Source organism: Takifugu rubripes, chromosome 8 (genome assembly GCF_901000725.2).
Source record: "Takifugu rubripes chromosome 8, fTakRub1.2, whole genome shotgun sequence".
Lineage (NCBI taxonomy): Eukaryota > Metazoa > Chordata > Actinopteri > Tetraodontiformes > Tetraodontidae > Takifugu > Takifugu rubripes.
In genome coordinates, this window is record NC_042292.1 from 18170735 (window position 1) to 18187743 (window position 17009).

The window sequence follows — 17009 nt, forward strand, 5'->3', positions numbered from 1 at the left end:
GGCCGAGACGAGAGGGACCGAGTAAGAAATCTTTTTAATAAAAATGCAGAAGGGTTTCAAAAAGAGAGAGAACACACGGAGGTTGTTTCTGATGTGAGCGATGACGCTAAAGAGTCAAAGGGACTGGAAACACGTTTATTTCTGTTCATAGTAGCAATAAAACTGGGAAATCAGCAGTAAGAACCCAACACGCTGATGCTAATCAGTGACTCGGGCTAACGAAACGGCGTGCAGGATTTGCTGACATCTAGTGGCGATAATGAAGACCTAAATATCTGTCCACAACTAACGGGATGTAGCATGTAGCCGATGAGCTAAGTGGGTGAATCCTAGACAGATGAACTCACCCAGAGCAGCCGGAGCGAAGAGGCTGGCGAGGACAAGCAGGCGTGCGGTCCACATGGCCTCCTCTTCTTACCGCCCGCCGCCGAAGGTCCCAGTCAGTCAGTCTTGGCGATCAGGTGGTTCTGGTGCCTCTTTCAGGGCACGGTTCCCTCCACGTTGAAGCTGCTCACGCCAGGTCACGAGTCTGGAAACCTGTCGGGGGGAAAAGAGACGAGTTTTGGTGTTTACTTCTGAGGTGGAAGCGACCACCTTCTCCAGGAACGCAACAGATGGGCGCACCACAGCTTTAGCATGCTCGCGCGCCGTCCTTATGGCGCCGCAGCTTTCAAGGTGTCATCGTGCGCCAGCCTGCGAGTTGCTCAGCCTCCAGTCGGCGCCGTCACGCCGGGTGTGATCAGCCAAACACCAAACAAGTGGAAACCGCTCGATGTATTTTGGGGCCTTCTGTTGTCGTCCGCTCAGCAACTTGCTAACGCCTCCACTTTACCAGCGAAACACCCCCACGGCGCGGCGCAGGGAGCGAAGAAGCCTGCCGTGCTAGCGCCGCTCGACCGGCACGATGGTAGCCGACACCAAAAACCACAGGCCTCGGATTTTTCTACTTCCTGTGGACGCCAACTGCCCCACGGCACCATTATCCTCGACGTCGGAGCGTCAACGGAGTGCTGAATTAGGTCACCGGGTGCGTTAAGAGAAGCTAAGCTAGCACGGAACAATTTGCAGACATCAAGTGGGATCTGCTGTGAGAGTAACGTGAGTGTTTGTGCGACTCCTCGGGATGAACGTAATTGCTGTAATACGCTGGGATGTTTTCCTATCAGTGCTGATGAGATTATCCGAATCAAACCCGTATCATGTTATTAAGGTTAAGTCAGCCGGAATGACGAGCCGGTCGTAACCCCTTTATTATCCACTATCAACCAGGATCTGCCTCAGAAACATAATCTCTGCCAAACAAATCATCACCAGACGCTTATTTGTGGGTATTACGGCATTCTAAGCTGCCGTTAATGTTCCTCGGAGTTAATTCCATCGAGAGACACGACCCCAAGGAAGCTGAGCAAACTTCCAAGCGCCACGTTAGCTAAGCTCGGCTTGGTTGCGTTGGGGGGCGTGTGTCGATCGGAAGCAGCTGCTCCTCGTCCCTCCTCAAAGAACTTCGAGGAATCTGATGGACGCTGCGTCTCTGCAGAAACAAGCAACAGCAACGACGCCCTAGACAGCTAGCGATAGCATCGGGATGTTTTCAGTGCCGTTCGACAGTTCCTGAAATTCCTGACTTGGTTTCTAGGACCACGCGGGTCATCCAAAGGACACCGCTGATGTTATTTTGGACATTGGTCCTGATTTGTCCCCTAACATGATGTCCCTTTAGCTCAGCGTGACCACCGGTAGCGGTTAGCCGAGAGGAGCCGGAGATGCAAACGCGAAAATATCTGCCAGCCTGATCAGTTGACACATTTCCAGAAAACTCCAGGAAAACATTCGGACTTTAAAGGCATCATGAGAGCGACACAAAAGGTTGCAGCTGATGAAACATCCGAGGGAGTAAACAGCACTTTATTAGCCGCCGCGACGGCTGGAGGAGAGCTAAATTAAACGTGACAACGAATCAGCGACTGACTCCCTTGACAGAAAAAAAAACCAACACATTATTCCAGGAATAATGGCGAGGACGCTCCGCAAATTGGAGCTGAAGTTTGGTGGATTGTAGGACAACATGGAAATTACTGTCAAAGACAGACAGTCAAGAGGAGACGGACGCGCAACACGGAGAACCGCACGTACCCCCAATTTGCATGGGTTCCTTTTTTTCTTGTTTTGACAGGTTTACACCTAAACTGTCACGGAAGAAAACAGCGAATCACAGGAGACAAAGGCGGCTTCCGTAATGGGAGAACGGGAAGAACCAAGGCTGCCGTGGCAGGAGCGGCTACCTGGGAATAACGGAAAAACAAGTCGTCAATTTGCTCCCCGAGACGAGCAAAATAAGGCAGAAGCCATTTCCATGAAAGGAAGCTTTGGAGCGGCTTCAACACGCAAACGCGGGGAGTTGAAAGTCCTGACGGGAGCTGCCAGCTCGTCCCGTATTCCAGAAGGAGCGTGGCGATACATTACGCCGCTGCCGTTTCAAGGCTACGTGTTCAGAGGGATTTAGTGCGACTCTTAGATGAGCCGGCCAACGTTCCCCGGGCCTCGGACCGGCCACGGCGCCCGTTCCCTCCGCCGCCGCCACCTCTTCCTTTCTTCACCAACAGGTGACGGCGTTTGTTTTTGATGAATTCGCCGGCCAGCAGTCGCAGCAGGTTCGGCCGGCCGTCGGCGTTCCCAGTCGAAGTTGAAGGGAAACGCGTCGGAAGCGGATTCTTTTCTCTGAAAACGTCGCGCGCGTCGTTCAGGGAAAGACATTTCTGAGCCGCTTATGCTGCCGCCGCGGCACTTTCTCAGCGAGTCGTTGACAACTTTGGCATCCGGAGCCACAGGAGGCTTCCAGGTTTGCTGCTCAACTGCCTCCGTGCACGGTGCACGTGGGCGGGATGGGTGATCCCGTTGCTACACGTGTTCGGGATGAATCACGAAAGTAACTTGTCAACATGCTAGGCCGCACCTGCAGCTAACAGTCTGCCTTGCCCTTTGCTGCATTTCTGGCGAGCGTAGCATGCTATGCTAATTGTTTTACATGATTTTTACATGTACTTTCCATATTAAAACTCCGAGCAGCGATTTCCATACGACTCCCTTCCTCCCAACCCACCGCAGCTCCGACCTTGAGAGACAAAAGGGAGACAGAAATGATTGTTTTCGCAGGAACTCCTGAATGAATATGAATGTTTCCAGCGGCTAGCGGAACCAAATCTTCCTTTTCACACTCCTCTGCTCGCTGTCCTCCTGCATAAACAATTCCTTATTAAATTTAGCTCACAATTATCTTTGACAGATTTTTCCTGAAGCTCGCTGGAGGAAGTCTGACTTAGGCCACCGAAACTGCGGCGCGGAGAGTGGAGCAAGCTAATTATGACATTTTTAAGCAGAAATAGTGGCTAAAGCAACTGTGTTAGCCTCCACTGTGGCTGTGTAGAAGTGGAAAGAGCCAAAGGTGTAATTACCAGCCTCTAAATTTTAATAAAGCTCTGGCTGGCGAGGCGACCGCCGCCCCCCTGCCCCGGGGCCATTCTTCCTCTGTCACTTCCTGACCTGGGCGCTTCCGAAACAAAGAGAAACTGGATCCGCGGCGTTATCTGATGGGGGAATAATAAGGATGATGTTACGGCTTGCTTCTTCATCGAGTCCGCCCACGTAACACGATGTAATGAAGTGGGATCCTGTTTCCGGGTTAAGTACCGCGTCTCAGATTTTAGACTGTTTCATGTCCAGATGCTTATCGCGGCGGTGGCGGCGGCGGCGGCGGCGGCGGCGGCTCGGAGGCCTCGGTAATTCCAATGAGACAGGCAGTGTGTTCATGCAAATGAGGTGGCATGAAGCGAATATTAATCAGCCACGCTGTCGGCATACGGCTTGATTGATGAGCGCTCACTCGGAAAGATGAGCTCAGATGATTAAAGCGGAGGGAAAACTGTCCTGTTTTTATCCCGACTGGCTTCTGCTGCCGGACCGTCAGCGTCGGAACGCCAAACACAGCAGAAATGTCAAATTTCTAAGTTAATAATGCCGGCTGAGAGGTGCGGAGAGAAGGGAACGCTCTTCCCAGGCGTCCCTGGAGCAGCCGCTCCTCCACCGGGGACCTGGCACAGCTAGCCGCGTGACAGCCAGATAATAGTGCTAACTTTAGCCGCCGCGGTCCGTGAATGGCTTCTTGAGTGTGACTGATGGCTTTGGGTAAATAATGGGAACGTCCCTCCCACCTCTATGTGCACAAAGGTGTCCCAGCCCCCCCGACACGCTTCCAACCCTGCGGCACAATGCAAACACCATCCGTTCAGCGTTCCCGCTAACAGCTCCTTGAAGAAACCGATGTTTATGGCGAATAAATGAGGGAGCGCTTTTACGGATGCCCCGGTGTTTCTGGGAGAGGCGTTCCCGTTGCATCCGTCGGCAAATTTGCAGTCTGCGGAGAGACGGACTCAAACGCCGGGGTCACATTCTTTTGAGCGCGAATGTGAGGTGAATAATGGCGAATAAATTGCATCGGCTTTCAAAGTCGGGCCGAATCCACACCGAGCCGAGCTTCCATTATCATGCGGCGCCGCGATGCTATCCATTTCCCACGTCGGCCTTCATTACCTCCTCCCGCCGCATATCTCGCCCGACGCTACACAAGCGGATCCCAGAGGCCGAGCTACAAAGAGGAAGCGGCGCGGTAAAGAGGAGAGGGGGGATGAACTTTAACCGGGGAAAACGATTAAGGAGCGTCGGATAAAGAGAGGAGAGAAACCGGACCGAGTGGGAAGCAATAAGGGACGTGAAGGAAAGGGGCGGAGCTGAAGGTCGCCAACCGGCGCTGCAGCCCTCACCTCGGCCGCTGTTGCCGTCGTGGTTGCCATGACAACCTCGCCCGCGGGCCCACATACGCCTCCGGTCAGAACGCGGCTGGATTTTTCCAGGCGAGCTGGGAGGCCGAGCTGTGCCCGGAACTACAGCTCTGACCTCAGAGATGAATCCGATGGCTGGAATTGATTTCCCGTTCGACAGCGGCGTCGATATATCGCCAAAGTACCGTGCTGACGGGACACAATCCGGCGGAATCGACTGGATTACAGGACGGATTGGCGGCGAAGGAAACGACCTCATCCTCGTCAATGAGAGCGGCTCCATTCCGCCAGTAATGGACAAATACATTTTAATAAAAACGGCGTTGATTGTTGGGAAATTTGAGCTCGGCGTTCCCGCCGGCTCCTCTGGGTGAGCGTCGTCTCAGCACTCATGAAATCCTCATTATTTTCAGCTTTGTTCCGGGAACGAACCCACTCGCGGAGGAACCGGAGTCCGATTCATAAAAATGATGACGGTGGGGGGGGGCGGCCTCCGGTGGTTCTGCCCATTCCGGGGGTGGAGCGCCTCCACGGAACCGGGAAACAAAGCTGGATTAATGAAAATGATACTCAGATTAAATAGAAAAAGGAATCTATAGACCGTTAGCGTGTTTGCTGAGTCCAAGCAGCAGGGAAGGCTCCGAACAGGACCTCCGGGCGGGTTCTATCCGTGCGGCGCCACCATTCCAAACATCCCTTTCTGCTCCTCCTCATTTGTATTTGACTTTTTCAGGGCACCGGCTTCCCTGCAATCCCTCCGAAGGCGTCTGCATAATTTTCCAATAGACACTTAATTCCCTGCCAGATTTGGAGACGTCGCGCAGATGCGCAGCAGCCCGGCAATCTCGGCTCGGCGTCTGATTCGGGAGAGCAGCAGATTCCAGTGTCAATAACGCTGATCCCGTCGGCGCATGCATTTCAATGTCATTATCGGACGTGCGCGCAATAATATGAATTCTAAAAAAAAAGAGGAAGCGCGGCCCGGCCGTGCTAACGCGATGCGCGCCGGAGCGACCCGCTCCCTGCTGCACGCACCCTCCCCAGAGGCGATTGCAGGTACTGCAACCGTCCACCTGGTCCCAAATGTCCGTGTTTTCTGACCGCAGATTACGACGGAGCGTCTCGGCTGCATAATGACGGGAAACGCGAGCGTTAGCCACGGCTAGAAGGCGCTGCAAATGGTCTGGAAATGAGAGGTGGGGCCGTGTCACCACCGCCGCAACAGCCCGGTCCAGAGGGACTCTAAATGGGTTCCACCTGGACTCTACTCACAGCCCCATTAGCCGGGAAGGAGGTGGGGGGGGGGGATCTGAAAACTCAACCTAATACATACAGATGTGTTCCACAAATGTTGCGAAATGTACGTCTAGAGGTTCTAGATTTCAACGTTGGTTCACTCATTTTCGGAGACGCCGTTAGCTTTGGCGAGTTTTAGCCGTTCCCGCACTCAAATGTATTGTTTTCCCAAAAAGAAAAAGCAATAACGCGGCTCGGCGTTTGATTTCCCGCTTCAATTCCACTGGGAGGGCCTTTTCATTGAGCCGTTATCAGTTGACATTTCAGCCCAAACAGCTTTTGTTGGAGGCCGCTCCGCCCGGTATTGTGCAAGGGCGTCCCGCTGCGAGTAATCGAGGCGGCTTATCAATATGAAAGTGCGAATAAATAACGGCCTCGCTAATAATACGTGGCGTGGATTGTCATTGATTCGGTGAGACCAGCGCTGGAAGATTCTTTTGTGATCGGGATTTATCCGCGCGGCTTTTCGCAGAAAACTGCCCTTTGATACTCAAAGCGCATCGGAATAAAATGAATAAATGAAAATCATGAATAATTCTGACTTTTTTTTGGCAGCGACTGTCTTTTACGAGGAAAAGAATGGGGCTGAAACCTTTATCCCGGCTATGAAAAGTTAGCAAAAGCTACCAGAGATGGAATTTTAACTACTTTTACGGCTCTATTCTGGAACATTTTTCCATGAGAGATACTCATTTATCAAAGATTTATTATACGAGTATCGTTTTCTCCAGCAGCATTAATATAAGAAAGCTGGTTCTGGTTCCTCTGAAAGCTGCAGAGGAACCACAGAACAAACATTCACCTTCCTCATTTGTGGCTTTTGGAGTGAACAATCATCCACAGGCAGTTGACACAGAGGTCAGAGGTCAATGCGGCGACCCGCCCGATTGGCTCCTCCAGTTGTGCGGCGACTCCTTAGGAACGCCGGCTGGAATGTGTCGGCCCATCTCGAGCCGGGACCCCGATGACCCGACAACAGAGCGATTGATTTGTGAGCGAGACCAAACCTGCCTGACGGGAAAAAAGTGGGAACAAATGAGGATCGGGTGAACGTTTTTTTCCCCTAATCTGTAACATATTTATCTCGTTTCTTTCCTTTTGTTCACCAATTCAAGGGTGACCGGCCTGACTGCTGAAAACAGAAACCAGAGCAAAGCTTCAGAAGGGCAGTCAAAGACCCCATGACCCGGATTTTGGATGATTTTGCCCCAGCTCGCTCCTCCAGCCCCTCTCAGTTTATAACAATTCTTCTCCAGGAGTCCAACTTTTCACAGAACAGCCTGAGATAATCATCTGAAATTGGGTACTTTGTTTTTCCAAGCCATGGGGAAGAGGTGCTGGCGAGGAAAGACTAGAAGAAGTGCAGACAGCTCGTGGGCTGAAGGGTCCCTAGGTCCTCGCTCAGGCTTGAGGAGAACGGACTCTGATGAAAGTCTGATTGGTCTGGGCAAACATCCTCGTGGGGGATGTCTCTGGACACGGGCAGCAATACTCTCCTCTCTCGTCAGTGGCGAGCGTTCTCAGGTCTGACAAATCATGGCCGGTCTCCAGGTGCCTGGGCTTACCGCCACTCCTAAAACCCAATGAGATAGAGGAGGCCCCGAGGGTTATCTCCACCTCCATCTAAATGCACACTGAAGTTCAGCCCTATTCTTATAAGTACGTTCGTCCCACAGCCGGCTAACTCGCTGGCGGCAAACCACGTCGGCAACCAACAGATGCAGTTTACACGAAAAACAAGCAATTCAGGAAGCGCAGTTTAGCTTCAGTAGATGCTGACTAATTGTAATGAAGTCGTTAAAAACCTGAGGAAGGAATATGCGGACTGGAGGGATTCAACGGGATGGGCAACACAAAGCAAGCGCATCGACACCGCGAAGATGCTATCGGTAAGGATTCAATCTGAGAGGAGAGTCTGTTAGAGCTTCATAAAGAAAAAAACTAAAGGAACCAGCCGTGGATCGCTCCGAGGAGGCTGGGATGCCGCGTGACCTGTGTGGGTATCTTCCTGTAGGCTCTGGGTTTAGGGTTAGGGGTGTCAAAAGTCTAGAACATTCTGGAAAGCATTCAAATTCTGTTATGATTAGCCTGGGAAGACGGATACTGGGTAAGAAAACGGGTAAATTCTTGGGATACAGCGAGAACCAGAGGTGGTGCACGGACTCTACAGGCAGAGGCCCCAAACGTCCTTTATTTAACCCAGAACCGCTGTGACTGCGGAGCCCGGCCGTCCGGCCTGAACCCCGGCGTTATCTCCTGCATCAACTCGCAGTGGCCACAAACACCAATCTGCCCTCGACAGAGCGGATAAAAGCTTGGAAGCCAGTAATTGCTTTAGACCCACAGGAGGGCCGCTTCGGAAATAAGTGGAAATTTTGCAGCCTTTTTTTTTTTTTATGCCGTGGCCTCCTGTTTATGCAGGCGGGACGACCCAAGAGTCGGGATTGATGGCCTCTTGCCAATCAATATTGAGTGCGTCAGCGCTGAGAGGTCTCTGGGTGGGTCGTGCGCGCGATCCCACCACCGAGAGGAGTGAGATCGGTCCGCGAGGCTTTCCTTAAGCCTCATCGAGGTTATTTTTCTTGGGGGTTCGTTTGAAATCCAACAATCCTTAAATTAGGTAAAGAGATGATTTTGCTGAACTTAATACTTCTTGGCTTCCACGGCTGTGATGCTAACATGATGGGCCTCGTCGCTCTGAGCCCATCGGAGCTCTGAGCCCATAGCCTTTAACAATTCCGAGCCTATCTCAGAAGGAATTTCCCCTCCTCCCTTCTTTTTCCATTACTATCACTTTATTCCTGTACCAACCCAACAGCGGAATCTTATTGGACCGCAACATTTTCCATGAATCTCTCTCTTCCCAGTGCGCCTCCACCCTGATTCCCCATTAAACTGGACAGGAAAGGCATGGGGGCATGGGAGTGGGAATCAGCAGCCACACTCTCTTTGGACTAGGAGGCAAGTCGAGGCCGGATCTCTGCTCGGGAGGTTTGAGGACGGCTGGGGGGGAGGGGGGGGGGGGGGGGGGGGGGGGGGGCATCTACTCTGACAGATATCTAATATACACAGCTGAAGCCTCAGACTGGCAATTCTAATAACATCATCTGTGCTGGCAGATCTCATATTTATTATCCGATATGTCCGACGGGAGGAGGAGGGAAAGATCAGCACAGCCGGCAACAACAACGGCCGTGTCAAGAGTTCCAGAGGATATTTGTGGAACTCGGGGGAACGCTAGGAGAGACGACGAAAATGACTCGGCATTAATTATTGAGATCCTCTCTGTTTAAGACACGGTTGAAAGTCCCAGAAAAGCACCGTTCTTTCGGAAAACCTGTCAGCATCTTCAGTTTTGAGAGGCGTCGTCAAATTAAACGGCCACATCAGGAACGAGACTGAGAAATTACCCCTCTGACGCAGCCAACAGGGAGACTTAACAGCGTTCCGGCATGCCTCGCCTCAATTTTACATTAAATGGAATAGCTTCGCTGAGATTCGGGAACGTCACTGGGCCCATTTCCTCACGAGCCTTCCTTCACATTTCACTGCAAAAAAGGCTTTATTGAAAAATTAAAGCAGGAGTGCCGAACTTTAACACGTAAAAGAGCATCTGTTCCTCTCAAGCTCTCGCCAAACTCGTTCAGCGGAGGTAAATCTCCCCGTGCTCCGCAGCAACGCCAACGTTCCCACAGATGGAGGGGTTTAGGTGAACCAGGAAGCCACCGGGAGCTGCACCACCTGGAGAATTAAGTGCCCTTCTGAGGCATCAGACACAGAAACTCCGCCCTCAAAGGAGGTTTGCAGTAACCGTTCCTGGAAGATTCCGCATGCAGGCGGAACGGTGCCACTCATCTCACTAAACTCCATGTTTCCTGCTGGTCGTGACCCACTTCCGTGAAAGGAGTCGCGTACAGTGACACTACGGGATGGCCTCCCTATGAAAGTGAGGCCTTCTCATCCCTCTGACACACTGGCCGATCTCTGAGGCGGACTGATGACGCTAGCATGAGCAGCGGCGCTCCTGTTTGCGGTATTCCGAACTGTGTCAGGAAAAGGTCCGGCGGCGCTCCTCGCATTCCAATCGCTCGGCCATTATCTGCATAAAAGGACGGCGTCTACTTTGACCCCACTCACCCCCCCAAGCTGAATGAGACAGAAATACCCATCACCCCACCCCACCCCATCCCAGCCCCCACCCCCGGAGCCGCACGCTTCCACGGCCTGTGCACGGAGCTGCGCACATGACAATTCCGACTGAATCATCAAGAAAATTAGGTCAGAGGAAACTAATGCGATTCCGTGAACGGATGAAGATCGTTTTACTACGTTCAACTGAAATTAAAGATGATGCAGATTTAATGCGCACGGACGATAAATGGCGGGGAAATGATGTCGGGAAGAGCCCGATGAAGACGGCAGCAACACTGGAGTTTATTTAAAACATTCATTTCCTCGATGGGCGAGAAAAATCAGCCCTTTCCCGTTCATCACACATTCCTAATGTAGCTTCTTTAGCGTACGAGGTACTTGCCTCCTCCGAGCTACAGCCGGATGGGAAAGGGCACGTTTTCTCGGAGTGACGCAGAGGAATGTCTTCCTGTTCACTCCGACCCTGCAAATCATTACTCAGATTGGAGCACAGCTCGGTGAGCCCAGCCTCCGACCACGCACCGATGCTCGCCGCAAATGGCAGCGATAAGTCAGCGCATCCGAGCCATTTCCTGGCACTTCCCGTAACGATTCCTAAAAAAAGCCTGAAAGCGTGAAGGAAGAACCCGGAGTGAGCGGCAGAGCGAAGCCAGATGACGACGGCCGTTAGCGCGTATATTAACGACGGATGCCACGTATACGATGTTTATTAGCCAAAGAACGACCCCGACTTAAAGCAGCTCCTTCAACGACCCTCAACGGCTGTCGGACACCAAAACGCTCCGAACAAATTGTCCAAATTAAGAGTTTACAAGATAAAAACACCAAGGTTCCAAAGTTTGTATCCGTCACGACCGCCACAGAGACGCGTCGCACACCACCCAAAAAACTTAGTTCCATACAAAACATAAAACTAAATAAATAAATATCAGTATCGGGTATCGGTTAATTTCTCATTTTAAGTATCGGAATCGCATCGGCCCAGAATTTCACAACGCATCTCTAAAAAGTAGCATTAGCAGGAAACGAAGCAATTCCCGAGGAAAGAAAAATATTTTTCTTTGAATGAGTTCATCTTTATCTGGCTAAGCTAAAAGGCTAAAGCCACAACGGGCTACGAAGCTGCTTTTACAATTTGCTGAATTCCACTGAGATCCTGTTTATTTAGCACCTGACATCTGGAGTTTTTCCAGTGTTTTTTTTTTTTTTGGAATAATTAATTTTCTCAACTCGGATTATGTTTTTCCCTCCGGCCCAAAGGAGGAGCGGAGCGGGCGAACTGGGAGCTCCCCAGTCCATTTACACTTGTTCTGGCAGGAATTGTTCCTCATCACGGACACGACAATGACGGAATACAGTTCTGGAGATGAGAATTCTGGTCTCTGTAGTCACACTTTAATGGAAAAAAGATGTCCATTTCGTGTCGGCCTTTTTTTCCATGTTGATAAATCTGCTCGGGATTACACATTAGCGCGTCGGAGCAGCTGTAAATCACGACTGGACGCTTGTGAGACTTCACCTCTCCTGATAAATATGGTGGGAATTTTTTTTACTGCAAAACTATGACATCAAAGGCCCACGTGTCTGTCGCCGGATCCCCTGGAATGTGATTTTTCCATGCAAGCAGTCAAAGTGAGTCCGAAACTCCGAAGATTCCGAGCCAGGAACGACCTGTACGTGGTTTTTTGGGGGGTTTGTTTTGAAGGGAATGAGTGGGGGCAACTCTGGGGCCGCTTTGCCGAAGTCGTTCCCATTTCTGATGGAAATCGAAACCAGATGAGGAATAACGAGCTGCATATTTCTGTTGCCATGACATCAGGAGGTGTTTATGCGTGTTTTATGAACGGTCGTAGCGGCTTCGCCGCGCTGCCAATATTCTCCCGCGTTAATTGCTTTTTTTCCTTCTTCACGTCGGAATGCGCCTCTCCGTCCGCTCGTCCTGCCAACGCCGCACAGCTGCAATCACAGCGCACAAGGTGCGCATGCCAAAGTGGAAGTCTGGCTTCATTCACATGGGGCACGTGCGCCTCACACCGCACCGGCGGCGTGACCCGCACGTTAAACACGCCGCTCCGGAACTCGGCTCACGTTCCGCGCTAAATCATCGTGTGGGAAGCGTGAACGCACATCTGCGCACGGTGCAGAACAACTGTCGGGCACGACTGGGGCCGTGAAAAACGCGCATCCGCGACACCCACATTCCCAGATCCAGACCCGCAGCTTAGCCGAGATCCATCCCGCTGCTGCCGCCGCCATTTCCAGGCTTCTAAAGCCTCCTTCTGCCCCACGTTGTCCCCGCTGACATCATCACCTCCTCTCCCGAGTCTTCTGCCAAAGAGTCCGACTCAAACCCGAGCGTCAGACAAGTGGAAATTATTCCTCCTTAATATTCATGGATTCCGACGCTCCGGTTCCGGGTTTGAAAGTAAGACACATCTGACGTGCCTGTGGAGCATCCAGATCGTGCCGCCGCGGCTCCTCGTCACGGCCCAGCTCTAACGTCCCGAGGGTCTCCTAACGGAGTGAAGCGCATTGATCTGTTTTCCTTTGGAAAAAGGAGAGAAATATTGGGTGAGGAAGCATGACGGGGAGCTGGAAACGGGAAAAAAATAATCACTTCTGCGGCGTCGCCCTGGGTCAAACGCTCATTAAGCACAGTCGGGTTCACATGGTTTTGCCCCGTTTCTTCATCACAAACACATCTTCAGGAGGTCAAAGGGCGTCCAGGCGGAGCCACGAACCTCCTGCGTCGCTCCGCCTCACGGGAATCGGCCTCCCTGCCAGGTTGTCAATGGGCTCCGGGATGCGGGAGGCAGGTGAAACGCGATCGGCCCCCGTTTGCTGGAAAGATAAACTGCTGCTGCGAACGCAAACCCACCTGGCGAAAATGGATTAAATTAGTCAGATATGACGGGAATTAATAATCCCGGAGAAAACCGCTTCATCCAAATCAAACTGGAATCGCTTTAAAAGCGAGTCGAACGCGTTTAAAATGTGTCGATACCAGAAAAATATCATCACTTTGAGAGATTAAAAGTCCAAGCACCGGATTTATTAGGAGGCCGAAAAAAGGAATTCCAGATAAAGATTTTGGGCAGATGTGGAAATGAAAGGAAACGTTCCGACTTTTAAACATCAAAACTGAAGCATTTCTGAAGCCCGGGAGTGAAACGGCAGGATGAGGAACCAGAGAAGAAGAGGAGGGTCACCATAAAGAGTGGGAGCGGACATACAACGTTCCCTCTGGGATACGGAACGACGGCGGCAGAGTCTCTGAAAATAACCGCTCAGGTGAGGGCCCGCAGGGAGGCGTGCTGCCGCATCCGAGGCTCCCGGACGCAACAAAGACGGAAGACAGGAAAAGTTTAGGGACGATCAAAGTCTCCCGTCGTGTTTGTGAACGCGCGGCGAAGACAGGCCATTTTTCAAACGGGATGATGGCCGCGCATAAATTATGCAAACTGTTGTCCTTGCGCCAAGCGGTGCATCCGGTGAATGATAATTCCAGGAGGGAGCGGGGGTCCGGGGACACGGAACACCGGGATATCTGTGTCCGGATCAGGAACGCGAGGATGGGGCGTGACGGCATGGATCCGAGCGCCGACCTCTCAATCTAAATTCCCGGCGTCCTGATTCACTGTTGGGAATGGGAATGCCGGCGCCCAACGCTCCGACCAGATGTTTACGCTTAAAAATAAAGGTGTAAACAAGAGACAAGCGAGGTGTCGCCGCGGCAACGGACGCCAATCGTGACGTTTTAATTCCGACAAGTCGGAGGCGCGAGGGATCTACGTTTGGGACCCTCCCACGAAATCTCCCATCAGCCACTGCAGCGAAGAGCAAATGAAGCCGGCGAAGACATTAAAATGGAGGCTTTTGTCTCCTTTGTCTGATTCGGCTGGCGTTCCGTCGGGTGGGCGACGGGGGAAATGCTTGATTGATTTATGGAAAGTCTTTCTGTGCGTGTGACATTTATGAGTCTGGCGTATCAATAATCGTTCCGACAGCAACGAGGAGCGCGGCAGCGTTCCCGATGGAGCGCCGAAACTGCATCAGGCAGGATTTAATTACGGAAACAAGAGGATTCTGGAAAGGATATGTTAAAATAATAATAATGCTATTCAAAGAAAAGAGAGATCTCACTCACACACTCACTCACACACACACACACACACACACACACTCCTGCCTGCATCTGCTCGTCAGCCGGCCTGTTGGAACCTGTCACATGCCTGGCAGCTTCTGCAACTTGGGCAGATGGTGCAGCACAATTAAGTCCAGCAAATCTCTCAATCAATCTCGCCGCTGTCGCACCGAGCGCCCGCCGCCGTCCTCGCGGCGCCGGCACGTCCGTCCGACGTCCTGCCGTGGACCCGCTACCCCTGCGTTCTCCGTTCGGGACCGTGCGAGTCTTGGCTCGAGCTGCAGATTATTCCGGAGACAACAGACAGGCGCAAGTGTTTCATTCACACCCAATTACTGTAAAAGGGAATTTTCTGGCCCCGAATTCACCCGAGAGCACAATGGGAGCGCCGCGGAGGAACCAGATATCCCGGCCGTTTCCCCATCCCGCCCCACGTTCCTCACACAAAAGAGGAGAAAAGTGATCCTCTGCTCTCAAGCACAAGGCCCGGGCCGTTAGCGTTAGCATGGACTGAGGCGCTCCCGGAGACGGGCCGGCGTGTGCCGGGCCCAGCATCGGCCCCGAGGACAGCGGTTTGTCCGGGGGCCCCTCAGAGGGCAGGAGGGGCAGGTGTGAGTGAAGCGGGAGGGTGTCCACACATTTAAGAGGGTTTAATCGCGCTGAAAGAGGCTTCGGCAGAAACCAAGTGGTTTTTCACCTGCTGCGTGTAATTAAAGAAATAAATCCACAGTTTCCTGCAGGAACAGCCAAACATGCAACAGCCGGCCAGATGCCACCTTTGGACTGTACCCCCCCCCCCCACACACATGTGACAGGAAGATGATGACTGCCGGGCGGCGTTTCAGAACGGAGCGTACTGGGCTGTTCTCTGCCAGCACGGGGTGTGTGTGTGTGTGTGTGTGTGTGTGTGTGTGTTGGGGGGAATAAAGCTACAATTGCTGAGAATATTCTAATTAGTCTGAGCTGCATCTCTGGATTACACAACAGGTCACATGACCACGGCAAATCTGTTGTCTCCAGCGAGGGAAGGCAGGCTCGCGCCAGTGACTGGGCAAATATTAGAGAGAGTTTCCAGTTAAACTGGGAGGGAAACGGCGTGTGTAATTATAAAGGCGACACAAGTTCAGGCGCTTTAATGGAATCGCCGCCGCCGGTGCAGAGGACTTCCTCCTCTTCAGCGCTCGGTCAACGTCATTTCCAGGTGTTCATTATTCCAGGCCCCGAGGGTCACGCCCCGTTGTAATAACTAATTAACTGTCCAGAACAGAGATGGCGGCGGGGCGGCGACCCCGGCTGGCGGGCAGGACCGGCGGACGCCTCGCAGCGTTACTGTTGGAGAGCCAGTTTCCACTTCTGCTGCGTCATGGAAGAACCGGGATGAGCTTCTTCCTTTGTGGAAGCTCTCCAAAGTGGACTCACCTGGAGATTTCAGGGCTTTCGGGGGAACCATTGTTGAAAATTCCAGGAAGATTTCCGTTTATTTTGCCGGTGCCACCCTGCCGTCAACTGGGATTAAAACGTTGGGGCCAAATCCAACAAAGGAAAGCGGCTCCAACGCTCGGCTAATCTGGGCGAGGCCTGCGTACCCAACGCTGGTATGTTAGACGCCATCTCCTGCTCACTCCTGTGTGCACACACATTTGGGAATTTGCCGTCACCGGTTGGGAATACAAAAGCGGCAGGTGACTAAAATGTCTGTGTTTGCTTTGGAGAGAGTGGGCGTGGCCCCCGAGTTAGGACACGGGCCACCTGCGGGCTGGGAAATGTGCGTTCTTGGGTGGGAATGAGAGGATTCTGATGAATGAACAAGACAGACATGAGTAACCCAGACCAATATAGTGCTTATCTGGGAGCTTATGTTGCACAAAGGAGGCAGATAAGCTCAGACATGCCATGAGGGGATGGAAAAACGAGTGGAAATGAAGCTTGGGAGCGTGTGGGGGGGGTTGGTTTGAAGGTAATGTACCCGGGTCGAGATCTACAGCGGGGCAGTGGGTTGCGACAGCGCCTCGGAGAACAGTTAACCATTGACTAGAGGGGACTAGTCAAGCTGCGCGGAGCAGGATCCGTGTCTTATCCCATCCCAGATACCACAGCAACAAAGAATGAGCTCGTTATTACGGCCCCCGCCTGCCCCGAGCAGCGACTGCAACGCTAATCGATGAAAAAGAAGCATTGTGCTTGTTGGGCGAGGGCAGGTGATAGCGGCGAGCATTAGCCTGCACGTGTCCATTTCAGATAAGACCGGCATGTTTATGAGGCCGATCTGTCCGGGAGCAGCAGACGGAGCAGCAGGACGACTGGGGGGGGGGGGTCCTGCTGAGGGGACCCCCACGTTCCTGGGGTGCCCTTAAACAGGCTCATGCTAACTCAAATGTACGTTTGTTTCTCCGTAGCTCATTTCAGGCCCAAACTCTGAACAGAAACGGATCTAAAGTTTTGGAGACACTCGTGTCCCGATCCATAATTTAGGAACACAGAATTGTCCCCACCAATCTCTGGGTCTTTCCAGCCAGAGTTTAAATATTTAGCTCTGCTCTGGGCCTGAATACTGAGCGGAGACATCAGTCCATCCGGGTTCA

The 17009-nt window shown here is 52.3% G+C and overlaps 1 protein-coding gene across 25 annotated transcripts in view; it reads right to left on the reverse strand.

Annotated features, from left to right (window-relative positions):
- The window catches only part of LOC101078919 (adhesion G protein-coupled receptor L3-like), a 126633-nt gene that overhangs the window by 90428 nt on the left and 19196 nt on the right, over positions 1–17009 (reverse strand). For 24 of the 25 annotated variants that reach the window (XR_003889381.1, XM_029840929.1, XM_029840921.1 and 21 more), the window contains one exon: positions 348–537. Coding sequence is in view for 24 of the 25 variants with exons in the window: in XM_029840929.1 (XP_029696789.1) it covers positions 348–402 (55 nt within the window). In the remaining variant the exon portion in view is untranslated. Of the gene's footprint in view, positions 1–347; positions 538–624; positions 783–17009 lie in introns of those variants that run through there. The other variant, XM_029840922.1, reaches the window with a different exon arrangement.